Source organism: Protopterus annectens, chromosome 17.part0 (assembly GCF_019279795.1).
Source record: "Protopterus annectens isolate FY-2018-M chromosome 17.part0, PAN1.0, whole genome shotgun sequence".
In the NCBI taxonomy this organism is placed as follows: domain Eukaryota; kingdom Metazoa; phylum Chordata; order Ceratodontiformes; family Protopteridae; genus Protopterus; species Protopterus annectens.
Window position 1 is genome coordinate 363015480 of NC_056751.1, and position 19260 is coordinate 363034739.

A 19260-nucleotide genomic window follows, 5' to 3' on the forward strand; every position below is an offset into this window, starting at 1 on the left:
TTATACTTCTGTTTATAAGTATGGAAATGGGGAGGGCTATGGCTTTGGCACCTTTTTGCAGGTATTCAGCAGGTAGATGGTCAGCAGAGGGGGTAGTAGGTTTCAGTTTTTCTAGAAGAGAGCAAATGAAGGATGTAGGGACAGGTTTTAGCTGAAATAATGGAATAGGGTAAGTTGGAGAGGTGGTTAGATTAGGGGAAGTTGGAGATAATTGCTTGGCTAGTGTTTGAATGGTATCTGTAAAGAAAGAATTAAAGGCATTGGCAGTTTGTGTTGGATTATCTTGGTTGGAGCCTTGTGGGATAGGTGTAATAGTTTGGCCTGGGTGTAGGAGTTTGTTGATGCTGGACCAAAATTTTTGTGGATTTCTTTGGTTAGTTTGTTGTAGTTGGATATAAAAGTTTTTTTTATCTAGCAGGATAGCTTTTTTAGTAGTATTTCTAAGTTGTCTAAAGGTTTGGTGGTCTGTTGAATTCCTGGTAGTGTGCGATTTTGACCAAGATTTGTTTCTGAGGAGAATTTTCTGTCTAGTTGCTTTGGTGAGCCATGGGGCAGGTTTAGTGTTACTTCTAATAGAGCGTACAGGGGCATGTTGGTCAAGGATGGATAAGAATGTGGAATTAAAGTAGTCAACTGCTTTATCTAGGGGGAGTGTTTTTAGTGGTGACCAATCACAGTGTTTGAGTTCTAGCTGGAAAAGTTCAGGGTTGAAGAATTTTTTAGTCCAGATTGTACGATAAGTAGCAGGTTTAGGTATGTTGGTTTTGTGTCTGATGATATAAGTGAGTAAGTGATCACTTAGATCATCAGGGAGGGTTCCTGCTTTGTATGTGAGATGTGGAGAGTTTGTAAGAATCCAATCTAATGTACTTTCTTTGTTGTTGGTTTTATCAATTCTTGTAGGGGAGGTAATGACTTGTGAGAAGCAATAAAGATTAATGTGGGTGGTGGGATGAGGGGTACTGCAGGACTTCCAATCGATGTTAAAGTCCCCAAGTATTAAAGTTTCTTGTGGAAGATTGATAGATATCCAGTTAAGAATGCTTTCAAGGGTATTAATGTTATTACCAGGGGGAAGGTAAATACAAGCGATGTTAATGGATTTGAATTTGTTGATTTGAAGTTTAGTGACAAGGATTTCAGAGTTATTAAATATAGGTAGATTTATGTTAGATGTGGTGACTTGTAGATTATTTTTTTATAGAGGACTGCAACACCCCCTCTCTTTTTATTAATATGGTCCAATCTTAGGATACTGTAGGCAGGTGGGGTAAGTTCATTGTCATTAATGGATGGTTTTAGCCATGTTTCTGATAGACATAGGAAATCAAATTGGTAGAATTCTAGTAGGGCGTGAAGATGGGCAGTCTTGTTTTTAATGCTTCGAATGTTAAGATGCGCTATTGAAAGAGAGTTTGGAGGCTTATTAGGTGTATATGCAAGAGTTATGTTAGAGGTGATTTGTACAGTGTCAGGAATATTGTTTGGGCCAGGATTAGGATGAATGTCTCCATCTAGCAGGGCTAGGTGGAGTATTTTATATGTGGGGTTGTTAACTTTAAGGAAATAAAAAAGTGTTTTTCTTGCATGGAGAGTACTATATTTTATATGGGTTAGTCTGTGATATTTGGCTTGCAGGTACCAGGGACAAATTGTGGTGTTAAAGCTGTAAAGAGAGATAGGTAGTAGTGGTGTGGAAGTGAGCCTGGAGGGCAGTAGAAGGTTTGGGTGGAGTGGTTGTTCATAAGAGGTTAATGTGTAGATAGTTATTAGAGGAGGTAGGAGCGAAACAAAGGCTATGAATTTTAGTTGAGTTAGGTAGGAAACATTGGCCATGATCTTGGTATAAGATGTGAAGATAGATAGGGGTATGTAGTAATAGCAGCTGGGTAGTTGAAACTGTAAGGGTGGGGTGGATATGTGATATAGCTAGGAGAGGTAAGTGAATAAGTTTGGTGGGGAGTGGTAATAAGGAGAACTATTTGATTGGTATAGGTAAAATGGGGGTGTGGTTTAGTGAAAATATATTGAGGACCCCTGGGGTGGGTGGGAATTGGGGGTAGGGAGGGGAGCTGAGTGAGCCATGAGGCAACGGAGCGGGTTGAGACAGTTGAGTGAGACAGTCGAGGTGAACAATCAGTGGAATTCTGATTGTGGAGGAGTGGCTGCAGGGGTAAGTAGGTTTGTGATCTGTGTAGAAGAGTAGGAAGTAGTATAAGTGATTTGTAAAGGCAGAAGGTGGGAAAGTATAGCAGAACAGGTAATAGGTAGGGTCAACTGTAAGAATGCTAAAAAGGAGTTTAAAAAGAAGACAGCCTTATGAGGATGAGGGGCTACAAGAAAGGAGCAGACAGGAGGGTGCCACCTAGTGGGCAGTCAGGTTTATAACCACAGAGGTGAGGAAAAAAAATGGGCAAGGCTAGACTAGGGCTAGAAAGACAATCTATGTGAATGGGTTAATAAAACTAGGAGTATGAGAGGGATTATTCATAGACTACTTGATTTAGAGGGGTATGGCTACTGGGTGTTCAGGCTGTGAGGCTTACAATAAATAACAACAAGGATTAAAGCAGTGAAATGAATTAACCATAAAGCCAGACTTACAAATTGCACATACTCTCATCACTTTTCGTGTGAGAACACCAATTTACACTTATGAAGTGATGTTACAGCTGGATGATTGGGGTGGGTCCTTAGGTCCCTGGTGGATAATAATCTCCTAGTGGAGGGTAGGCAGGCTGAAGAGGTGAAAGCAGATATGTATCAAAACAGGAACAAGAGAGAAGGGGAGAAAGACAAGAGAGAGACAAAAATGTATTAGATGGCAAACTACAAAATAGTTAGGCATATAGTAAAACTGCTTGCTGGCAAAATACCTTAATCACTTCACAGTTTCAGTGAAAATTAGCAGTAATGCTTCATTCCTGTTAAACAAGCAAAAGATTGTGGAGCTTAGTCTGCCAAAAAGTGCTACATTTGATATTCATGTTCTTAAGAGAATGTTGTGCTGCAAAACTTCAATGTGTAGTGTTAGCATAGATATGAGTGATTATGGGATATTTCTTTGATGCACAAAAGCATCAAAGCACACTAGAGGAAAGGCAGCACATTGATACCATACTTACTGAAAAAAAAAAATAAATAAATAAAATCACTGAAACACCAAATGATCTGAAAGGGAAAAAAATAGCACCCTTTATGATGTCTTAACCCAAATCCTAAACATACTTGCAAACCCAATTTGTCTGAATAGGGGTACCTTTAGGGGAACAGGTTTTCATAAGGTAATACACAGAATTAGGGATGGGGACAGGGTTAGCAGGCATGAGTAAGAAAGGGCTGGAAGTGAATGCCTATGCCCATCTTAATTATGTCTGCTAACCCTAATCCTACATATTAAGTTACAAAACACTCTTTCCCTAACTATACCACTACACTAGACACTCCGACATAGATACATGCAACAAACATGCACAACACATCTATTATTAATGGACTGAATAATCCAGTAAAGAGCGGCAGTATGTTCAAATATGTGCAATTACATACATCTCAAATAGCATTTCTACAGGCACATTTACTTCATAAAGATGTAAATAACCTTTCATTACAGAATTATTTGATTTTAGCAGGTTCTGGCTTTCAAGCTAAAAGGAAAGATACCCTCATTCTATGGAAGAACTCACCGGTAATGCCTAAAGTAAAATATACCTATGTTGATAAAAATGGCATGTTAAGCACTATTATAACTGAGTGGAACAGAAAGCTATATACATTGATTAACACTTACTAAATTCTAGACATTGCAGCTAAAGATGCAAAAAAATTACTCGGTTACTATAGCCCATTACATAAAAGGTGAAGTCATAATGGCTAGTGATTTTAATTGTATTTTATCAAATATTCTACTGCAAACAGAAAGCTGAGAATCACATCTTCAACCAAACACAACACATTTTGTATATCTAATCAATTTAAATGATATCTATGAGCCAAGAAAAACAAGCTTACTTCAATGTACCCATTATTCATATAGCTATGAAACACAAACAAATATTGATAAAAGTTATATCTCAAACAATCTGTTACCACATATCAGAGGCCGTTGACAAAATGTTAAGTTTAGTCACAAACTGGAACAACTTCTTTACCACACAACAATTAATGCTTACTAAGATGGTAATTCTCCCTAAAATATTGTTTGCCTTACAATCTTTAGTACTATCTCAACCAAAAAAAAATGAAGATAAATAATTTTCTACTTAATTTTGTTGGCATCCTAATAAACCAAGTACCCTAAGACTGGCATAATAATGATGGAACAGGATTCCCTGATATTCAATTGTATGCTATTTCAACAATTGTAAAAGTTAGTGTTGTGGATACATTCATTTTATAATTAAAAATGGAAACAAATACATCAAGAAATATTATTACTACATAATAAATATGTCACAACCAGTCAAACAATTAGTACCTAATATTTGTATCTGGTTATTAAAAGATTTTTGCATAAATGGTATTATACTGTCTTTTCAATTTCCTTATTTAAATTACATAATTTCCTCTTTCCAAAACTTTGCATATTCTAACCATTGTGTTAAAGACTTAATATTTTCTAGATTTCCAACTGTATACCCAAATGACTGCTTAGAAACTCAACTTCAACAAAATGCTAGTATTGAAAGAACAAAGTAATGTCATTTATTGGCATCAGTTCTTAAATGGTACTTATATATATATATATATACTGTTAAAAATTTAAGGTCCAAATACAACCATGATTCTGAGAATTGGTTAATTTTACAAATATTTAGAGACACTGTGAGCACAGGAGTAATTAAGATATTTAACCTAGATAATACATTGTTCCCCAAATTACTGGAATTCTTAATAAATATCAGTCATAATACAATGAAAGAATAAATCATATTTGTCACAAATGTATGAAGTTCTTAGTTAAACTTCACATATTTAGACAATTCCTACCTGGACTAAAATTTAAAAATTAATAATGAAGTCTTCTCTGAAGAATACAAGAAATTAATATTAAAATCTACAGATAAAACAACATCTTTATTATACTGGAAATTTTTCACTTGGCAATTTTTACATAAAATTTTTGCTACTCCTAACAAAATTACAATTATGTATAAATCAAATGGTATTAAATGCTGGAGATGTGATTCTGAAATAATAGCTTATTGAATATATATGCTATATGACTGCAAAGTCATCTCCCCTTTTTTTATTTAATGCTTCAATTCCTAAGATAATTCCAAAAACCCTACTGCCTTGTCTTTGGACTATTCTTACTATACCAGAAAAGTAATTACTAAAAATTGGAAAAGTAATGTTACCTCCTCTAGTGCTGAATAATAAATTGTTTACAGTAGTGAATTGCATACTATAAAGATGAGAACTTCTAATATTACACATTCATATCCTTACTTTAAGCCTAATTTGCAAACACACAGACTGCCAACTCACTTACCCTAACAGTTATTAGTCTTCCAGCTTTCAATGCAAACAGAACTTGACAAACAGTGCATTCATTCAATTTCCACATATGAACACACTGCCAAAATACTATTAACAAAACTGCTACTCAACAAACTAACAGACACCCACACAAGTACAAGGAAATCTTAAAAAAGGGGTAGGTTTTTGATTGCACTAACTAAACAACCAATTGCAGTACCACTTTTCAAACAAATTGCATCTGCAGGTATTGCTACGGTTTGAGTCAGAGCAACTGTCTTCCTATTTAGTGCTATTTCAAAGGTAAGGTGCCAGGTTTGAGTTGGGAAAACGAGTAGGGTTAGACTCATCATGTATTAGTAAGGTGATGGGGGTCACCGTACCCCCCCCTGCACCACTCTACTAATGGTTGCTAACCCTGACCCTAACCTGACACTTTACCTAGCAAAACACTTGCCATAACAATATCACTACACAAGTATCAATATAGGACATGCACCACATATAGACACACTACACTGCACTAGATCTATCCCCTGTACCTAACCATTACCCTAATCATATCTAGAACGACTCACACAAAGATTCACCTCCCACACACACAAACATCACATAATCTACCTTAGCTCTTACTTTATTCTTAAACACTTACCCTCCCCAATCATACTTCCTCTTTATGGCATAACACGTACACATTCACGCATTCATTCGATCACACACATATGCATAAACAAAAGTTCACATATGCACAATTTTACTTTTAACATGAATTTAAAAGTGTTAAGTTTAACAAAAAGACTATCATTGTGACAAAGACTAAAAGTACAGTCTGAGCTTAATCCAGCAAAAGTTTGTCATCTTAAACTACATATAATGCTAAAATTACACACGCGTCCAACAGAAAAATGAGCAATTTTGTCAGCCATTCTACAGAAAATTGTGAATGCAACCCTGATAGCCAAGTTATCTCACAGACACAAAAAAAATTCTGTTTAGTGCTCTATAATTCTGATATAAAAATCTGAAATTGAGTAAACTGATTACATGTGTTACAGATAAAGCACATCTGCAAAATAACTTGATTAAATTGACCATTTGGACACAGGAGAATAATATGCTGAGAAATATATAAAAAACTAAGCATATGAGATTTGGGAGACATACACTGAAATGTGAAAATTTTATACAGCACACAATGATTGAAACTGTAGACTCATTTTAGGACCTGGGTATATGGGCAGATTCGGCTATTTTCTAATCATGTCAACCAATTGATTAATGATAGTTATACAACTATAGGCTGTATAAAAAGATTTATAAAGTATAGGAAATCAGAAATGATGAAGTCATCGTTTGTTAGTTACATTAGACCCAAACTTGAGTACAGAATAACAATATGGAAACCCTACAAGAAAACAAGCATGAGTAAACTAGAAAGAGTACAGCAGAAATATGCCAATGGCATCCATGGATGTGAAGAATTTAAGTTATTATAAAAGGCTAAAATATCTCAACTTGTACAGATATCTAAGAGGTGATCCTATTCAGGTATATAGGGCATTTAGGGACAACTACCTCTGGGAATGTTTGGGGTTATCAAAAAGTACTAGAGAATCATCAGACAACCTATGTAGAAGATTCTATAGGAATGAGAAGTGTACTAACTGGTTCTCTGAATGAGTAGTCGATGCATGGAACAGACTACCAAATTACATTAAAGCATCTACTAGTTTAGATATTTTAAAAATGGCCTGGACACTTATTATGGGAACAAGAGTTTTGCTACACTGGCAAGCTACAAGGGCATTAATGCCAGTCCTTGAAATATTTGTATGTATGCATGTATAAAGAAAATCTGAATAAGCACTGAAAGCAGCTAAATGTGAAGAACTGATACCACCTTCACATAGGAAGGCAGATCATTTAATACAGTCCCATGCTTCACTCATTCAGATCAAAGCAACAAAACATACACATTTATTGAAATAATCTTTATTCTACTGTCTCATTTCTAAGTACAGTAACACTTACCAACAAACCATTGGTAGCATGGATGCCAAGACACCTTGAGAAGCAATGATGAATAGATAGGCTGTCAACATAAGTTGGAGATCTGTATCCTCCTTTCACATCTACATCTCCACAAAGATGAAAATGAAGTGGGTATTTCTTCTGTGCCTGTTGACCCATATTTTTTAGTTCAACATTGGACAAGTGCACTGAGGTAAAATTTTTCAGAATCTGCATTGGAAAAAAACACATTTATTTATTGTGAAAGAAAAATTAAGTCAATCCATGCTGGTCTTAAATATTCATCCAGCCATTCATTCATTAATCATATGCTACCTTTCTTTTCACCTATTACAAAATAGCACCTATCAAGCTATTAGAAGACCCATAATACTACTACTCACTCTTATCTGGAATTTAAACAAAGGCAAAGATGGAGAAATTGTGTACCCCACAAAGTCGGCACAGCTTGGCAAATGACTGGTCCCTGTCAGAGTTGAAAAAAGGCATGAAAGACTACATAGAAGGAGTAGCAAATTTGATAAGCATAAACACATGGCACATCCCATGGCACAAGTACACACCTCTCTACAGGGAAACCAGAAAATGAGTAAAAAGACCACAATAAGGAAGACAAAACGGACTGGGCTTGTCACTTAATGTACTGAAATGAGTGCTGGATGATTTTGTTTTCCCTGTATTTTTGTTGCACTTCTCAAAAAATATATGGTAGTCTGGTAAAGCACTGAGAACTGCAGTCACTAAAACAATGACCAATATTAGGAGCAGTAATGTAACTGGCTCAACCAGTGCCCTCTGTCAGCCCCATGAACCAGTGTCCTAACCCCCTTAGCTCTTGAAATGAAGAGCAAAAAATCACTTTACTATAATTAGAAAATCACTTACTAATTAGATCCTCCACCAGCTCTTCCACTTTAGAACAAATAAAACCCAACCATTTGTTCTATGAGCACACCAGCTAGATGGTCAGATGCACTACAATTTGTTGTCAATTTTCATTCTGTCCTCAACTGATATGACAGAGTCTCAGCTACTTAAATCCCAGGGTGGACTCAAGGAAGGACAATCCTAAACACCAACTGAGACAAATGATGCTCTATCTCTTGATATCAAATCTAATGAGTGATAAACGTATGGGAAAAGCCAAAGTTGCAGCTCCACATACTTCATCCATGGAACCTCTTGAATGAAAAACAGAGGAATTTTCTATAGATCTGGTTGAATGAGCACGTATCTGCTTTCATAAAGGTATATCCAATATGTTGTAAATACAGGAGATGCAGTCAGTACGTCATCTGGCTAGGGTGACTATGGACACTGATTTACCCAATTTCACATCTGCAAATGAAATAAATAACTGATCTGTAGTTCTAATATTTTTTTTTCTATGCAAACAGAAGTGCAGTTGCCTATGAACATCTAATAAATGTAATAAATATTCGCCTTTGTTCAAATTTTTATTTATTTTTTTATTTAACATTTGTTAACCGGGAAAATCCAACTTGGAATGAGCCAATTTTCAGCAGAGACCTGGGGAGAAATGCTGCAGATGCATGTTTTTGTAATGTGGGAGGAAACCAGGGCACCCAGAGGAAAGCTACACGAACACAGATAGGACATGCAGACTCAATACAGAAGGCACTCCGCTGAGAATCAAACTGGAGAACATCTTGCTGTGAGGCAACAATGTTAACCACTGCACCATTCCACCATGGAATAATTTGGAAAAAAAAACAGTAAACTGATGGACTGGTTAATATGGGACTCTGATACTATTTGGGGCAAAAAGGAGACATTAGTTCATAGTGTAACCTTAGCTTTATGAAAAATTAGATATGGGTGCTTCACAAAAAAGGCTTGAATTTCAGAAATGTATCTGGCAGAAGTAATGGCCAACAAAGATGACGTTTTCCAAGAAATAAATTTAAGACTGCAGTCATGTGCAGGTTAAAAGGGTGGATGGACCAAGGCTTGCAGTACCAGATTAAGATCCCATGGAGGAGTGGGATCTTTAACCGGAGGTCTTAAAAGGAGTGTGCCTCGCAAAAAAGTTTTACAAAGTTTGAGAAGTGAGTGAGTGAGGAACCATCAAATCAAATACAGAAATTAGAAATTGCTGCCAGATGAACTTTAACCCTTGAAGAACTGGATCTTTGATTAAAAAGTAGCATCAGGAAATTGAGAATGGTATGAATTGTGGCATAAAAGTGGTCTATATGATTTTGAAGAACACAGTGTACAAATCTTTTCCATTTACTAGCATAAAGTTTTCTTGTAGATGGTTTAAGAAAAGACAACAAAATGTGGCAAACAGGAGACGAGAGGACAGGTTGTCTGGCTCCGAGGTGTAGAGGCAGCTCCAAAAACCTTGGAATCAAATGAAGCACCTTGGGCCCAACAGGGTAGAATCATCTCCAAGAGCTCTCCTGATCTGACTGAATTGAAGACATCAGAGCAAGCCTTGGATCTCAGGATAAAGGTATACTTGGACCCAAAGCTGATAGACCCGGGTACCTCAGATCCAAGGACTCTGAGACCTTGAAAGAAGTCAGAGGAGGAAATGACAAAGGTGGAGTAGTGGATGTACGGATCTCCTGACCCAATGGGGTAGGAGCTGAAAGGATAACTGGCTGGCTCTGTGCTGAGAGGATCTTTCTCACTAACTTTTCCACATCCTCTTCTGGAAGAGCTAGTGGACATTCCTGAAGGAGATTATGGTCTCTCTAAAAAAGAGAGGGGACCCTGGATGGAACTGGGTCCACTGAGGGTGAGCATCTAGTTCTGCGTAACATTACCATATACGCAGTTCAGTGTTGGATCTGAGGGGGTCTGTCTTTAAATTTTGTAGTTTTTGGATTTGAAGAGGGAGTCGGATCAGAGTACTGTTCCTTAATATGTTTCTGATCTGAAGGAGAAGTCAGATTCGAAAATGTTGGCCTTTTTTGTATCCAAGGTACCCGATGGATCTGGAAAATATATTTTAAAGGAATTCTCCAAAGTCTAAGAGGAGGTTGTTGAGATGCTTGGAGAAGTGAGAGACATTTTTCTTGTTCTTTGAGAAGAAGTTCCAGAGAATGCCTCCCTAAAGGAGGACAGAAGTAATCCCATCAAAATAAGTCTGCTCTTGCATTCAACCGGGCCCCTTGGGCTGGACACATGACAAATAAGAACAGCTTTCTTGGAGACGAAGTGGTCCAAGACAATACACACAGAGTGAATGAGAGTCAGAAAAAGGGACACTTGCCACATTTTTAAAAGCCTGCTGGGCTTTTCTCTTTTTTGAAATCCTAAAAAAAAAACGGATGTTAGGAACAAAACAGTAACAAGAACAAATACACTGTAAAACTGTAATTAAGAATAAGGTCTAATTAACAGTAAACTAAGACTTTTTTTAAGATAAAAGGAGGGGGAAAGAAAAATGAAAAACTACAGCACAATAGACAGAAAAAGGGTAAAGGGAGAAAAATTACTAACAAGAGCAATTTACAGAGTACAGTAGTACAAAACGAAAGAAAAATAATCAGGAAAAACAAAAAAGTAAGAGATTATTAACAAGAAAAATCACTTGTCTATACTTAAAACTCGAGAGTCTACAACCACGTCTTTCGCTGTGAGGCAGCAAATGAGATCTGAGGTAATTGGGGTTGGTGCTTTCTGGATAAGTGAGAAGCTTGAGAGTTCTAAGTTGCCAAGAGCTTTTGCAATGGTCGAGTCGGATCCAACAGATCGGATATGAACCCATCAGTTGAGAAGAAAATGAAAATTGACATTATCAAATTTAATAATTATGCTCTCTCTCTGATTCTGGTGCTTTGTCCCCCCCTCCCTTTTTTGGCCATATACTTTATCATTGTGCTAAGGTCTGAATTCAATGTGGTTGGCTACTTTTTTTTTTGATAGCACAGGGCTGAAAGCCCATATTTCTGGGACCTTTGTTTTCCTTACTGTCAAATTTCTCTGGCGTACACAGTCAACAAAAAGTATAGTTGTGAATACTTTCCATAAATGTAGATGTTAGAGTGTATTCACTGTTGCAGTCATCACCTGTAGGTTATTCCCTGCTGTGGTAGCCCTTGGCTGGCCCGAATACCAGAGTCAATGTTTTTTTTTGTGTTGCTTGTAGTCTGAAGTCAGGTCATCAGTGCTATAAAGTAAGGCAACCATCGTCATTGCAGCAATTTTTTTTGCTCTAACCCTTCAGAAGCACAAGGAAATAAGGAAAAGTGGTCTTGGTGTCTAAAAGCCACTATGGGAAGCTTATGTCCCCCTAGGGGAAGATGCTATATGAGGGATGGAGGGAGGGAAACCAGGAGTGCAACACTTAATACACTCGAACATCTATATTTATGGTAAGTGTATACAACTGTACTATGTTCTTCATGTTTCACTGCTACGGTCATCACCTGTGGGAGGATTTCCAAAGCTGAGGAGAGGGGTGGAAAGACAGGTTAGTCCTAGGCATGGGTCAGCAGGCCCTGCAGAACTGCAGAGGCACACCTGTCCTAGACTTAGAAAAAAAGGTAGGTGGTAATGCTTTGCAAAGATATGGACAGAGGTCCAGGTGGCAGCTTCCCACCAAGATGTCCCTGGTGGTGACTCCTCTGAGGAAGGCTGTGGAAGTGGATGCTGCCCTAGTGGAATGGGTATGGATAGACTTAAGGGGGGGGGGGGTTCCCATGTAATCTGTAGCAGAAATGGATACAGTGTGACATCCATTTGGAAATGGTTTGTTTGGAAATGGGCTTCCCACAAGTAGTTGGTCTGTTTTTCTGAATGGTTTAGTATAGTCCAGCTAGTATTGGGGTTGTCTGTGCACATCTAGCGAGTGTAGTATTCTTCCCCCCTTGTTTTGAAAGTTGGAAAAGGTGGGTAGGTGCATGGCCTGGTTGAGGGTCACATCAGAATCAGCATAAAGGAGGGGTTAGTCCTCAGGGAGACCCTGTCTGCATGGAAAATGATGAAGGGCTCAACAGTCATGATAGCCTGAAGTTCTGATACCCTTCTGGGTGAGGTGATAGCTAGCAGGAAGGCAGTCTTCCCATAAGTAGTATTTCAATTCTGTAGAAGCAGCAGGTTTGAAAGGAGGTAAGGTTAGTTTTTCTAGAACATAACTCAGGTCCCAGATTGGCGTGGGAGGCCTTCTGGGAGGTCTGATATTAGAAGCCCCTCTGAGGAATTGCTAATCAAAGGATGAGAGAAGAGAGGTGGTCTGAATCGTAATGGGCAGAAATAACAGAGGCATGGATTTTAATAGAGGTGAAAGAGAGGCCACTATTGAGCAACTCGGCTAGGTAATCCAGGATAAGAGGGATGGAAGGATGGGAGGTAGTGGCCCCTTTGGACTGGTTCCAGGAGCAGAATAGTTTCCATTTCCCTGCGTACGATCTTCTGGTGCTGGGCCTTCTGTCTTCTGTGATGTCTAGGACCCGTTTGCTTAACAGGGACTCCTTTTTAGCTTTTAAGGTATAAGCCATGCTGAAAGATTGAGAGTCTAAGTCTGGGTGCAGTATCTTCCCAGTCACCTGGGTCAAGAGGTCTGAGATCAGGGGAAGCTGCTTGGGTGGACTGTAAGGTCAGGCTGCACAGTAAAGGGTACCAATGCTGTCTGGACCAATCTGGAGAAATGAGGATGGCCTTTGGTCTCTACTCCCTTATTTTGATCAGTACCTTGGGAATAAGGGGCAGAGGAGGGAATGCATACACAAAGAGGGAGTTCCAGGGGAAGGTCAAGACATCCACCTTCCGCGCCAGGGGGGTGATACACCCTGGTACAGAACTTTTGCAGCTGGTGGTTGAGGTGCGAGGCAAAGAGATCCACTTCTGGAGTTCCCCACTCCTGAGTGATTTGCAGAAAGATTTCCCTGTGGAGCTGCCATTCGTGGGAGTCCAGTAAATTTCTGCTTAGGTGGACTGCCAGGGTGTTGTTGACCCCTGGAAGGTAATGGGCAATTAGGTGTAGACCCATGGAAGTGGCTGTAAGCCAGAGGCTCATGGCTAACCTGCACAGGGGGTAAGATAGAGTCCCCCCTGTTTGGTGATATACCACATTACTGTGGTGTTGTCTGTTTTTATAAGGAGAACCCCTGGCCTGAGATGGGGTTTGAAAGATGTCAGAGCCTTTTGTACTGCCATCATTTCTTTCTGATTGATGTGCAAGTGAAGTTGCTGGGCATCCCAAAAACCCTGGGTGCACCTGCTTGCTAGGTGAGCACCCCAAGCAATGTCTAAGGTGTCAGTCATGATGGTCTGGCCGGTAGGGCAGAGGATGAAGGGAAGACCCTTGTTCCTGGCACAGGCTTCTGCCCACCAGAGAAACCCGTTCCTTAAACATGGGATTAGAGGGAGAGAGGTCTCTAGGGATGGAGAGTGCTTGAACCAAAGGTTCTTTAGATACCACTGAAGTTTTCTCATGTGAAGCCTGGGAAGAGGAACGAAAAGGATGCAAGATGCCATGTATCCCAGGGCTTGCTGGAACTTCCTCGCGGTGAGGTGACTTCTGGAAGCCAGCTGGGTAAAGTAGAGAGGGCAGGAAGCTCTGCTTTTCTAGGGATAGGAAGGCCATTTGGGATGCTGCGTCTAGCACAGCTCCCAAGAAAATGATATTCCTGGTGGGGTTTTGCTTTGATTTCTTCTTGTTGATGGTGAACCTTATGGAAGTTAGGAATGATTTGACAAAGAGAAGGTCCTGCAGCAGCTTTTCTTTGCACTTTGCCTGAATGAGGCAGTCGTCAAGGTAAGGGTAAATCTGTATACTTCTCTGTCTGCAGAATGCTATGGCCGGGGCCAAGCATTGGTGAATACTCTGGGTGCAGTAGATAAGCCAAAGGGCAGTGCAGAGAACTGAAAATGTAAGCGTGCTCTGAAGCGCAGGAATATCCTGCACGATTCCCTGATGGGGATGTGGAGGTAGGCATCTTTTAGGTCTAGGGTCACTAGCCAGGGATTTTTTGTTAGCATAGGCAGCAGCGGCTGCAAAGTTAGCATTCTGAATCTGGGGACCACCAGTGAGGTGTTAAGAATGGGGCGCGCCAAGTGCCCTCTTTTCTGGGAACAAGGAATAGTGTGGAATAAAAGCCTTTGTCTATTTGATCTGATGGACAGGTTCTACTACCCCCTGAGATATGAAGTTTGGACCTGTTTCAATGCCTCTTCCCACTGATTTGGAGGTAAGTCTGGGTACCCTCTTAGAATTAGGAATTCACTGAAAGAGAATTTGTATCCTTGAAAAATGATCTTTAAAACCCATTGGTCCTTTGTTACAGAAAGCCAATTGTCTTTGAAGAGGGAGAGCCTTCCTTCTAGTTTTTGATGAGTGAAGAGAGGTCAGAGTGGGGGAGGGGGAGTCATTGTGAGTGTTTGCCATAGAAGGCTTGCTTAGAACTCCCTGCCTTAGAGATGGAAGGGGTCCATTGTTTGCTTCTCTGTTGGCCCTGGGATAGGGGACTGGATGGTCTGTCCCTGTGGGGCTTACCTTGGTCCAATCTGCTAGGTGCAGGGAAGGTCCAGTGCTTAGAGGGAAAGTTCCTGCTGAACCAGGGAGGTTGAATCTGAAAGAAATCTTTTACTGTTTGCATAGATTTTGCTTTGTCTTCCATAATTTTTAAGCACCTCTTCTGCTTTTTCCCCCCAAAAAACGCTCCTTATCTAGAGGTGCATCAATAAGTTTAGACTTGATATGATGAGAGAGGTTGTTCCTTCAGCCATGCATGTCTCCTAATAACAGATTCTGTCACTGCTGCCCTGCTAGAAGCTTCTAGGGAGTCCTATCCACAGTGTAATGAGTGTTTGGCCACTTGACAAGCAGAGTGCAGTAAATCTGCCAACTCGTTTGAATTGGCACAGTCAGGAAAGGTAGAAATCTTCGGTTTTAAATAGTTCCAAAGTGTGCTGTTGATATTTTAACATATGGAACTGACAACCGAGTGTTATGATAGCCCAAGTTGCAGAGGTGTATACTTTTTTACCCCATCTGTCCAGAGCTCTGGAGTCCTTATCAGAAGGAAGAGGATTCTTGGCAGAACTAGTCTTAGCTCCTTTAGGTCTCTGTGTAATGATCTCTGGGTCTGCAGCAGGATTTCTGTATGGGTATTTGTGGGAATGTGGTACTCTGTAGTACCTGTCAAGTTTACTGGGAGCAGGAGGGAGGGCATCACATCAGGGGCTAAGCTGGATTCATAGAAAACATCATACACCACTTCTAAAATAGGGGGGATGGCCAGGGGTCTGTGGTAGGGCAGGTCTGAAAACTCTCTAAGTCTTTTCTTAGACAGTCGGAAGTCCTGTGATTCCCACTGGAAATGCTCCCTGAGGGAGTAAAGGGTTTCCCCAAAGGAAAGGTCCTCTGGAGGGGAGACAGAAGGGATGGATTCATCTGCATCTGAATCCTCATAAGCAGTTAAGGGATGCTGAACCTCTTCAAAAACTGATGTGTCAGATTACTCAGCATCCTGCTCTGTCAATTTCTGGAGAAGGGTGCCTTTTCCTTTTAAACATTGTGACCTGGTACCCCGGATAAGGGAGATGAGATCCTCCGTCATTTTAAGCATTTGTGCTTGGGGTGGTGGAACAGTAGCAAGATGGTGGCTACAAGCAGATTTCCTAGGAGTGGCCTGGCTTCTAGGCCTGAGAGAATCCGTTGGTCTGAGAGAAACGGAAGTCGGATGAGAAGTCGTCTGTTTTTGTCTAGATTCGTTAGAGCAAAAGGCTTCCTCAGAAGCAGATGCCTGCATTTAGCACCAGATCCAACCAAGGCAGAGACACAGCCAAAGATTCGGAAGACTATTTCTGCGGAGTCCGAAAGGGTCTCGGTAGAGGTCTGCGTAGATATCGAAATGGGCATCAGGGGCTGTGAAAGCACCTCACTGAATTCCAGAGAACTGAAGACCTGCTTAGCAGTAGCGTCGTTGGAAGGCTTAGCCTTGTATGGTCTGTTCTCTAGCTTTATCTCTACATTTTTTCAGAATGTCCACAGACTGTTGGCTGACAGATGCCATATCGAAATGTGAAGATGAAACACGAAAATAACTCGCATTAAAGAGGGCACAGAACTGGCAACGGGAGATGTCGTGGTCTGGGCCTAAACGAGTGACGCAGTAAGAATGAAACTCTCGGTGGGATCTGCTTTCCACAGGCGAGATAATCGGTAACTTTTCTGGACATCGGTTAGTTCAAGAAAAAAGGATCCCAACGGGGTACTTAGCTTTAGACGTTTTCAGCTGAAAGTCAACTTCTGATAGCGACCGACTGGCACTCATGCGAACTGCTTCTGCTACGGACTCCACAGCAAGAAAGACTAATGTAATGATATTGGCTGCCTTGCTTTATAGCACTGATGACCTGACGTCAGACTACAGGTGACGGCAGCCAACACAAAAAAAAAATTGACTCTGATATTCAGGATGCCCGAGGGCTATCACAGTAGGGATAACCCACAGGTGATAACTGCAACAGTGAAACACAAAGAACATCTGGTTATAACTGCAAGGATGGGGGGCTGTATGAGAATGAAAATAACTGAACATTACTCATGGTTTATTTGGTACTATGGTCAACATTTTTTAACACAATCAGATGCCGTTGATGCTTACATTTAATATTGCAGCTTTAACTGCTGGATGTACCCATGTACCAAACTCTTTTGCTCAACGTTTTCTGGAATTCATAAATTCCAATGCCTTGGATCAACTTATCCACCCCCCCACCAGGGGCAGCAATATCCTAGACCTGGTCATTACCAACATGGGCGACCAGTGTTCCACACCACAGGCCAATTCCTCGTTGGTCAGATCCGACCACAAGCTAATCACCCTAGACATCCACATCCCCCCCCACCCCCCACCCCCCATTAGGGAAACCACCGTAAAAAATGTCTCCAAAGCCAACTTCACGCTTAAGACAGAACTGGCAAACTTCACAACTCCCATGCAGAAAGACAATAGAGGTGCGACTGCTGAATCCTACACAAATGCACTTTATAAGCACTTACACAAGTGCATGGATCGTGCTATCCCTAAAAGAACCAAGATGCTATCTTCCAAAAAAAAAAGGAAGCCAATCTCGTGGTCAACTGCCATAAACAAACTCTACAAAAGAAGAAAGAACTGTTGCAACAGAGTAAAATCCCATGATTGGAGGAACTCCCTGGTTAGCCTCAGTTAGAAGTTGAGATCCCTCATAAAATCCTCAAAAGCTAGTTGCGAAAACAAAATCGCCACTGATTCTAAAGTTCTAAAGACAACCACAAAGCATTCTATAGCTATGTCAAGAATCTCAATGGCAACACTCAGATCTGCTCTGAGTGCACAATGGCACTAAATATACAGACCCAACTGATATTGCCAACATCCTGGCAGATAGGTACAGTGCTAACTTTACCCCCCTCTCACCCCCTAAAGTGCCCACCTCCACCGGAAGAATGCAAAGCTCCTGTAATCACAGCTGCACAGGTAAAAACCACACTCTCAAAAGCCAAGAACACAGCATCCATGGGACCTGACAACATCCCAGGCTGCATTCTACATGAACTGCAGAATGAAATGGCACCCCACCTAAGCACCATGTTCAATCATAGCCATACCTCAGGCTTTGTGCCCACTGAATGGCGCACATCAATGGTTATCCCACTCCACAAAGGGGGAGCCATCACGGACCCCAGGAACTACCGCCCCATTAGCCTAACAAGCCTGGTCTGCAAGGCCATGGAACGTATCATCATGGATCTTATACACAAAGACATTGGTCATCTCCAAACTCTGGAGCCCACCCAGTTTGGGTTTGTAAAAGACAGATCATGTCTCCTAAACCTGATAGACTTCTTTGAAGCAGTCAACAAAGACGTAGATGGGGGTAAGGTGTTTCACACAGCCTATCTAAATCTCGCCAAGGCTTTGACATCATCCTCCACTCTAGAATTACAGATAAACTCACTAAACTAGGTATAAATCCTTATGTCACAAGATGGGTTGCCAACTGGCTCACTGACAGAACCCACACTGAAAGTAGCAGACTCCAAATCCGAATTCAGACCAATGACAAGTGGAGTACCACAGGGTTCAGTCCTGGGTCATCTCCTGTTTGGTATCTACTTTTCTGAAGTACAGGCTACCACAGATCATCTTTGGCTAATGAAGTTCGCAGAGGACTGCAAACTAGGAGCCATAATCAAAACTTATAACTATGTGGACATCCTACAAAAGGGCCTCATGGAGACAGATGCCTGGTGTCAAAGCCATGGCCTCAAGCTCAATGCCAAAAAGTGCATTGTCATCTCCTTTGATAAAAACTCTGTACCCAAGAACTACCACATAGGTGGTAGTCTACTTAACACCGAAAGGGTGATAAGAGACCTTGGGACACAGGTGGACAGTAGTCTCTCCTTTGATAATCACATCGCCACAGTAGTCAGGAAATCCTTCTACGTGGCACACCTCATCACAAAAGGTTTCTCATCCAGGAAAAAAAGAGGTCATTGTTCCCCTCTACTCGTCACTCATTAGACCCATTACAAAGTACAACGCCCCTTTTGGTATGTACCTCACAAGACATCTACAACAACTGGAAAGGCTGCAGAAATATCTCACAAAGAAAATTACCGGCCTCAAAGAGATGCCCTATGCAGACTGTCTCAAAAAACTCCAGCTTTACACCATCACATATCATCTACTCAGAGGCGATCTCTGCCTAACATACAAAGCTATGTCAAACCCAGAGCTGTTGGACATGCTCCACTTAAAGAAATCCCAATCCCTC

At 40.7% G+C, this 19260-nt stretch overlaps 1 protein-coding gene across 1 annotated transcript in view; it reads right to left on the reverse strand.

Moving 5' to 3' along the window:
- The window catches only part of CEMIP2 (cell migration inducing hyaluronidase 2), a 939901-nt gene that overhangs the window by 707003 nt on the left and 213638 nt on the right, over window positions 1–19260 (reverse strand). The window contains exon 4 of the mRNA XM_044059182.1: window positions 7513–7722. Coding sequence (XP_043915117.1) covers window positions 7513–7722 — 210 coding nt within the window. The remainder of the gene's footprint in view (window positions 1–7512; window positions 7723–19260) is intronic.